Source organism: Bos grunniens, chromosome 11 (genome assembly GCF_055505025.1).
Source record: "Bos grunniens cultivar Pamir isolate PY7600 chromosome 11, Bosgru_T2T1.0, whole genome shotgun sequence".
NCBI lineage: Eukaryota > Metazoa > Chordata > Mammalia > Artiodactyla > Bovidae > Bos > Bos grunniens.
The window spans coordinates 12444368-12453197 of NC_141175.1; the positions used below are offsets into that span (position 1 = coordinate 12444368).

Below are 8830 nucleotides of genomic sequence, written 5' to 3' on the forward strand. Positions count from 1 at the left end.
TCTGGCCCAGCGCAGGCTTCCCTCCGCCTGGACCTCTGGGTCTCCTCCTCCACAAGGGCCTCTGAGGAGGATTCCTGAAGTGCAGATGGGCCCCCAGCCTCTCAGCACCTCCCAACCATCTGTGCCTGGGCTTCTGCACTGGAGTGCACACCCCCCCACCCCCTTGCCCTGGGTGACACAGTGAGGACCTGGGTACGAAAAGCCCCGGGATAAACAGATAAACACGAGCAGCTTCCCCGGGCAGTGCTGTTACTCAGGAGGGAAATGTGTGCGACAATAAGCTGGATACAGAGGGAACAAAATGTAAAATGCGCATGAATTTTAAGATAAAACCGGAGACTCCTGCAGGCTCTGCAGCTGCTTCAGGCTGCACCCCTAGACCCCTCGGGGTGACATGTTCACCGTCCTCCGCCCTTAGGGAGACCTCTGGGGGGAGGCTGGAGGAGAACTGTCTTCAGCAAGAAGGTTCTGTCTTTATCTCGGAAGGCACCAGGTGCGGCCCACAGGCCAGGTCCGCGCGTGACTCGCTCACCTGCCTACCTGCTCAGAGACTACGTGGGTTAGAAACCACAACGCAGCCATCTCTAGTTCCCATGTCCTGCCCCACTCAGCCTCCTGGGGCCAGCGGGCCTAGGTTTATAGCTTGGCTCTGTCACTCCCCAGCTGGGACTTTGGGCAAGTCACATTGGGCAGAGACCTAGGAGGTATTTGTCAACGTCACCTCCCACGTCCCCATGTAGCGATCATCTAACACCTGTATCCAGAGGTGGTCTGCAGGCTCTCAGGAGTTCACCCCGTTTCTCACACAGGCCCCAAAAGTAAGGGGCCCTGGGCTCATCAGAAGTAACAGTAATAGGAATTCCCTGGTGGTCCAGTGGTTAAGAATCCGCCTGCCAGTGCAGGGGGCACGTGTTCGATCTCTGGTCCAGGAAGATTCCACATGCTGCGGGGCAACTGAGCCCACGTGCCACATCTACTGAGCCTGTGCCCCTGCTCCCACAACGAGAAACCACTGCAACGAGAAGCCTGCTCACCACAGCTAGAGAGTAGCCCCCACGTGCCACAACCAGAGAAAGCCCATGTGCAGCAACAGGTAAAAATATAAACAAAAAGAGTAAAAATAAAGCTGAGCACCGAAGAATTGATGCTTTTGAACTGTGGTATTGGAGAAGACTCTTGAGAGTCCCTTGGACTGCAAGGAGATCCAACCAGTCCATCCTAAAGGAAATCAGTCCTGAATACTCATTAGAAGGACTGATGGTGAAGCTGAAACTCCAATACTTCGGCCACCTGATGTGAAGAACCAACTCATTGGAAAAGACCCTGATGCTGGGAAAGACTGAAGGCAGGAAGAGAAGGTGGAGACAGAGGATGAGGTGGTTGGATGGCATCACTTAAGCGATGGACATGAGTTTGAGTGAAGTCCGGGAGTTGGTGATGGACAGGGAAGCCTGGTGTGCTGCGGTCCATGGGATCGCAAAGAGTCAGACATGACCGAGCAACTGAACTGAACTGAGTGTCCTTATCACGCTGGGGCCCACATACCCTTCACCTCCATTAGCCCATCATCTCTTAACATCACCTCCACGAGACAGATTCTGTTACTGTTCCACTTAACAGACAAGGACACTGAGGCCCAGGGTGGTTAAGAGATTTGCCCAGATCACATGTAGCAGAGCCAGGGTGCAGACCTGTGACAGCATCTTTGCCCCAAACCCCTGGTTCTGCACCCCCAAGGCCTTTACCAGCAGAACATCATCTTCCTTTCCAGCAGTCCCCACAGAACAACTCCCGCCCCCCAATTCACAAACGGGGCGGTGCTGAGTGGGCAGGGGTGATCCCGGGGGTGGTGGGCCATGAGGGGCCATTCCCCCACATGGACCCCAGAGCTCTCTCTCTTCGGGATGGCACCGAGCGGATGCAGTACTGCCATCCGCATGCCTGGTCTGCCAACCCCCTGGGGTAACTTCCTGTTCCTAAGAATGGTTCTGCCCAGAACCTAATAGAACTGGCTGCAGCTCATGCCCCTGTGAGGAGGAAGGGCCTTTGTTCCAGGAAAGGAGTCTGCAAGTCACAGCACCCCCAAGTGCCAGAGAGAACCACACAGAGAGGACGGAGACAGAGGGGGAGGGATGGAGAGGAAGCAAGGAAGTGAAGGTTCTCTCCAAGGCATCCAGTGCCAGATCTCTTCCACTTAGCCTGGGCTGTCGAAAGACCCATTTTACAGGCGGAGACTCAGGCTCAGAGAGCGAACACAAAATACCATGTTGGGAATAAGCTACAGAAGAACGCTCTGAACCCTACTCTGCCTCCAAAGCACCACCCAGGCTCAAGACAGCCTCTGCCTCTTAGGGTTTTCCAGGGTGATGGATTTCAGTGGATCTGCATCCTGTGTGGCTATATCTCAGGGCTTACCTGGTGGCTCAGACAGTAAAGAGTCCGCCTGCAATGCAGGAGAGCGGGGTTCAATCCCTGGGTCGGGAAGATCCCCCGGAGAAGGGATGGAGGCCCACTCCAGTGTTCTTGTCTGGAGCATTCCATGGACAGAGAAGCCTGGCGGGCTACAGTCTATGGGGTCGCAGAGTTGGACACGACTAAGCGACTAACACTTTCACTTTTTTTCATACCCCTGGAAATTCCTGCCAGAAACCCCTTGTTAGGGGGTTCAGCTGCAGAAAGATCAAGGCAAAGGGATGAGACGCAAAGAGCAGGGTAAGGACTCTGCACACAGGGCACCTCCAGGAGCTGCCTGTCTCATGGCTCCTGCCAAGTCGCAGAACAATGGGGCCCAGGCTGCCAAGCCCAAGTCAGGGGCCAAAAATCTGTGGAATGTGAGACCCGGAGCCGCAGGCCACACTGAGCGCCACCTCACAGAGGGCCTTTCTTCTGCAGGGAGTGAGAGCCCTGCACTTTCAGGGCTCTCCAGCCTGGGTTCACAAATATGCCTGTCCCCCAGGTGCCCGGGGACTGGATGGGGATGAGCTCGGTGGGGAAGGCCCAGAGCCTGTTTGGGAGCCCAACCTGCCTTGGGTTCAAATCTTGGCTTGGCTGCCTTTAATCCTTCATTTGGAAAATGGGGCTAAGATCTACCTTTGAGGGTCACTGAGAATTAACTGCACTAACAGACGTAAACGCCTCAGGACAGAGGAGGGTCCGCTGAGGCTTCAGCTGCTACCATCATCGTTTCCACTAACCACCTCCGGACAGTGGAGGAGGGCCTGACTCCATGCGACAGACATGGGAACTGGGGCTCAGAGAGGGGCAGGGACTTGCCCAGGGTCACACAGCCAGTAAAAGACAGAGCTGGGATGCTAGACCCCAGATCATGATCTCTTTACTCCACTGCATGGCTTCTTTGGGGTGACTCTGGAGCAAACACCCTCCTCAGCGTTTACAAGACCTGGAGCTGCTTTTGCAAATCCCCTGACAAGCTCTCCTGGCCCTGGCCTTTGGCAGGGCTCTTACTAATGTTGGGTGTGACCCTAAGGAGGTGGGTGAGTGGGTTTAGTCTGGGCACTTCCTGGAAGGGATTGGCTTCCAGGCTGGGCTCCTAGGCTCCCCAAGAGGACTTTCTGACCACCACTGTCGCCTGGCGCTTGTCTCCCAATTTCTAAAACTTCCTCTAGGGCAAAGTCATGTCCCTCCATCGCCTCCTGCCAAATACCACACTTTGTGGACGATGGTGGCTCACTGAGGCTTTATCCTCCCAGGAAAAATGACCCAGGACACCAGGAAGGCTCAGACCAAAGACCCAGCTTGGGCCAGGATTGGAGGCCTGAGTGTGCCAGGGTCGTGGGGGTGCCAGTATCTGTCTACACCTCACCATGCTCCTTAGCCCTGAAGTGGGAACAGCGAGTGTCCACTTGCCCTTCTCTGCACGTGTGCGTGCATGTGCACACGTGTATGCAATCAGGTCACAGGCTTTATGCAGAGCCACGTTCTTGGTGTGTCCACAGGGGCAGGGTCGTCACTACCCCAGGTTTGGGGGTGGAGCTGGTGAAGACCTGTGTGGCTCCCAGGCTGAGAGGCTGCCACACCCTTAGAAGAACCTCACCGACAACCCCAGAGGCCCGGTCTCAGCTGGACGCCGTACCCTCTGCCCATTCTCTGGGGAAGGCCCCTCTCTATTCCTGCCAGCTGAGTGAAAAGCTTCACAAGTCATTTTTCCAAAGCAAGAAGCCAACCTGGTGACTCCCCACCCTCCTACATACACAGAAGGAGTGGCCTGACCCCAGAACGGGCACAAGGGGCTAGCTCTGCTGGTCCAGCAAGCTCCATGCTGGCCATGCAAGCTTAGGAAAGGTGCCCACTGCTGGGGTGGCAGAGGGAGGAGAGGCACCACAGGCCCGCATGGCCCAACACACCCCTACACAGACGGACTCTGAAGCCCAGCAGGAGGCCAAGCAGTTCACAGGCTGGCCACTGGGGAGGTCAAGGCCAGACCAGCTTCAGCGTCAGCCAGCACCCACAGCAATGCCTCCGCAGGCCGTGTAATTTGACATCTTCCAGGAATCCCAAGTGGTGCCACCAGGTCCATTTTGCAGATGAGGAAACCAAGGCTCCAAGGGAAAACGTGATTTGCCAAAGCAAACACCCTCCTCAGTGTTTCCGAGAACTGGGGCTGCCTTTGCAAAGCCCCTGGACACATGCCTCCCGCCCTGGCCTTCAGCAGGGCTCTTACTAAAGTGGGGCGTGACCCTAAGGAGATGGGTGTTTGGATTTAGTCTGCCGTTTGTTCCTCAGACCAGGGAGGCTATGAGTAAAAGGGAAAGGGACACCACTGATGACCCGGTGTCCTCGCGTGAGGCCTGGGCAGTAAGGATCGCCCCCCACACAGGGACCAGTCCTAATGACAGCCCACGCTAGTGGAGCCCTCATTGTGTGCGCACCAGGGACATGCCAAGAGCTGTACACTCCTGGTTCCACCCCACAGCCACTCCGCGCGGGGGCTGCTACAACCCACGTAGGAGGAAACGAAAGTTCAGACTGGTTACGTGACGGGCCCAGGGTCACTCAGCAGGCAGCAGGCAGCACTGACATTTGAAACCAAAGTGTGCCTGCCTCCTCTGGTCCATACTTCCTTGGACAGTGAGGGAGGGAATGAATGAATTCCAGCTCAGGGGTGTGGTTCTGGCTGCTGCTTCCCCCATCCCAGCCCCCCTTCTCTTCTGGGGTTGAGATAAGGAGACGTTGCCCATTCATCACTTGACAGGAAGCAGCTCAATCTCAGGCCAGAGTTACAGGGGCCGGGGAGCTGCAGGGGAAGAGCCACAGACGGTGTCTGGCTTCCCGACTGGTCCTGGGTCCCCTCATCCCACCCCCAAAGTCACACTCACTACTCAGATTCCATGGCTCCACGACCAGCAGGAGGCTGGCTTCTGTGAGACCTGGGGCCACATGCAGCCCCTGGAAGGGCGGTGTGGCCTGTGCAGAGAGGTCCCTAAGCCCCCTCCTCAGGGGAGCGGGGTCTCCCCACAGGGTGGGCCTGCAGAACCTGGAGGCCAGTGGCTGAAGGGACAATGCAGTGCCCACCCAGCAATGGGGCCTTTCTGCCCACTCAGCTCACCTTCCTTCTGGCACCCCCACCCCGTCGTTCTCTTCTGGCTTGCATCTCCTCACCCACCACTCACCCCCATTTCTCTCCAGCCCAGGGCCTCTCTCCAGAGCTCCCAACCCCGACTACCAAAAGTCCCAGGCACTGAGGACTCACCTGCCCTTCCCTGGGTCCCCATGTCAGCAATGGGGTCTCCTGTCTGCCCAGGAAGCCAGTGGGAATGCAGGCTCATCACAGGGATGCCTCGCCCTCTCTCACAACCCATACCTGGGCTTCATCTAGGCTGCTGGTCCTTTCCCCAGACAAGTCTGCACTCACCCAGAGACCCTGCCCTCTGCTGGCCTGGGCCCTTCTCAGTGGGGTCCCTGGAGTCGGCTCTGCCTGATGACCCAATCTCCCATCAAGAGAGGTTCCCTCCCTCAACATGACACAAATCGCAACCTGCTGCTCCCCACCCAAAAAAAAAAACAAAACAACTCCCCAGAAAGAGGCCCACACTCCTGAGCGAGGCATCCCAAACTCTGTCCAGCTGGCGCTGGCCTGCTGTCCTGCAAGCCTACCCCGCCCCAGGCCCCTGCACGTAAGGACCTTCCCATCCCAACCACACAGCAACCTGAACCTTCCACGTCCTTCCATGCTGCAGCTTCTGCCTGGAACCTAGGACCTCCCATGAGGCAAAGGTCGTCTCCTGTATCAGGACTGGGTTCTGGGCCCTAATCAGGTTCAGACTTCTCGTGGGACCCTGTGAAAGCTCCACCCCCTCCCGCATCCATAGAGTGGACACAGTTGGATCCCTTGGGGTAGGCACCCAGGGGCAGTCAGCTGTACCAGGCCCCCCTCCCCATCTGACGGCTTTCACACAGGCTTCTCCCCTAAAGTCCAGTTGTTTGGATACAAACTGCTCCCTCTGTCACTCTGCCCTCCTCCTCTGCTGGCCTTTCAAGGCAGGGACTGAGCTCAGCAGTCATCTCTAAACCGTCAAGGCCTCGCCCAGGACCAGGCACAAAACGGGTGTCCAGTGGGAGCTGATTGAGTAAAATTCTGACCAGTCAGTGTAGGCAGGGCTCCTTGCATCCTCCTGATGCCCCAAGCAAGAAACACCTGCCTCCATGCTCAGATTCCCCGAGGTCTCAGATCAGGCAGAGGTCACCAGGCAATTGAAAACACACCATGCCTGCACTGCGGGGCTTTCCTGAGCCTTTTTAAAATCAAGGAGGCTCCCGATCACCTTTTACTTTTTCCTCCTTCAGTAATAAAACTCAATTCTGTGAGCAAAAGAAAATGTAGGAACCGTCAGCATCTCTCAGAGCAATGAGGCATTTGGTTTCTTCCCCGGGAAGGCCTTTGGCGCCAGGACGTGGTGAAGGAAGATCTGCCCAGCCGTGCTCTGCACCGGGGAGTGACTGGAGCACTCCAGCATGCTCCCCCATGAGTCTGCACCACCCTCCTACAGATGAGGAAACCGAGGAGCGGAAAAGCCAAGTGACCTGCCAAGCTGGTGATGCTGGGCAACAGCGTGCACCTGTGTCAGAACCCAGCTCCGACTCTCTGAAGTCTGGGTTTTAATCTCATTTGCCCAGTGCCATCCTTGGAGACCATGGAGCTGGGGGTCTCCCTTGGGCAGGCCCACCATCCCAAGGACCCCAATCCGCCATGGAAACGAACTTGCTCTCTCCTCAAGGCCTTGGTAGGTTCTGCTTCCCCTGGCCTGGAATAAACTGCCTCCTGGCAAACCTGGATCCTCCTTCTGGGCACAAACTAGGGTACCTCCTCCAGGCAGCCTTCCTGGACTCCCTCAGACAGTGAGTGAGTGACTCCCAGTCTCCACTGGCCTGGTCTCTATGCCATCACTGCCTGTTCCCACGTTTTCCTCTCCCTCAAATGGAGAATTTCTTCAAAGGCAGAGACGAAATCACTCTCCTTGTGGCCCCAGCGGGGGGTGATCTAGTACATAAACACGGAGGTGGGGGGCAGGAGGGAGAAGCCTGGAAGAGCAGAAGTTCCTCTGGCCCTGTGTCCTGTCTCAGACCACGGATACTGCCCTGCCAACCAACAGCTGAGGGGGAAGCCCAACAGAGCCACCCTTGGGGAGATGCAGGCTCAGTGCTTGTAAAAAGCCCGCCCTGGGCCCCAGGAGGACATCCATAATCCCACAGGGGAAGTTCTTCAACCCCTGGCCTCCCCTAATTTTCTCTCCTGCTCTCATTTTAAGGTTTGAAAAGATGGCTATTCCCAGCAGAAGAAACTTCCATGGAGTCCTCACTGCTCAGACATCAGGAAGGGCCCAGGAAGCCAAAACCCACACCAGAGAGGGAAGAGTTATCAGTACTTTTTCCACTTCCCTCGTAACCTTGGGAGTTCTGGAAAGTCCGGAATCACCCAGTGTGAACCCCTCCAACCTGGGCAGTGACAGAGGCCATGCCAGGCTGATGGCCCTGGCCCACTGGCAGTCCCCACCAGGTGTGTGGTCAAGGGGACAGCGGTGGCAGAGAGGCAGCCAAGGTCAAGTGCTCTGTGAGCCCAGGCCCCAGAGGTCTCTAGGGCCTCCCTGTCACTCGCTAGGCACACCCTCAAGGGCAAAGAGAGCAGCCCCAGGGGGCTGGAGAGGGTGAGGGGCTCCTGACAGTGGGAGGCAGGGCAAAGGCCAGTACCTTGCAAAGTGGCTCCTGAGGAGCTCCGGGAAGGTGTCGGCTCGGGGTTGAAAGGTAGATGCTCACACGGTCCCAGGACCTCTGGAGATCTGGGTGGCTTCTCCGTGCCAGGGCTGGTGGAGGAAGAGGGGCCAGCCTGGTCTCCGCACGGGACTTCCCCTGCCCAAGACTCCCATCCCCAGCCACTGCCAAAAGGAAACTCCCCCACCACGAGCTGCTCCAAAAATAGCTCCGGCTGCCACCTCTGTGGTGAAAGGAACTTGTCACTGCCACCAGGGAGCCCGCTGCTCACCAGGGACAGGAATCTGACGGCAGCGGCTACCAGTCAGTCTTAAGAGAGAGCACCTGTGTACCCGAAGCTGAGGGACTTGGAATGCAACCAGAGTCCACTCTGGGATCGCTCGGTCCTATTCCCCCATTTTACTCTCCAGGAAATTGGGACCAGAGGGCAAGAGACTGGCCCAGGGCCACAGACACAGCTGTGGCAGCGCCTGGCCAGGACCTGCCTCCTAAACCCACTCCACACCCACACGGTCAGGCAGCAGAATCTGCCCTGCAGGCTCCACCACCCCCTCACTCCCAACCCAGAACCCAGAACCCAGAACCGGGACCGCAGACACAGAGA

General features: G+C 57.2%; 1 protein-coding gene across 16 annotated transcripts in view; it reads right to left on the bottom strand.

Moving 5' to 3' along the window:
- The window catches only part of NEK6 (NIMA related kinase 6), an 86321-nt gene that overhangs the window by 45708 nt on the left and 31783 nt on the right, over nt 1–8830 (bottom strand). For 3 of the 16 annotated variants that reach the window (XM_086325254.1, XM_086325257.1, XM_086325258.1), the window contains exon 1: nt 2416–2677. The exons of 8 other annotated variants lie outside the window; for them this stretch is intronic. In XM_086325254.1, coding sequence (XP_086181380.1) covers nt 2416–2536 — 121 coding nt within the window. In that variant the 5' untranslated portion in view covers nt 2537–2677. Of the gene's footprint in view, nt 1–2415; nt 2722–8205; nt 8375–8830 lie in introns of those variants that run through there. 5 more of the 16 variants (XM_086325267.1, XM_086325263.1, XM_086325268.1 and 2 more) reach the window with 4 other exon arrangements.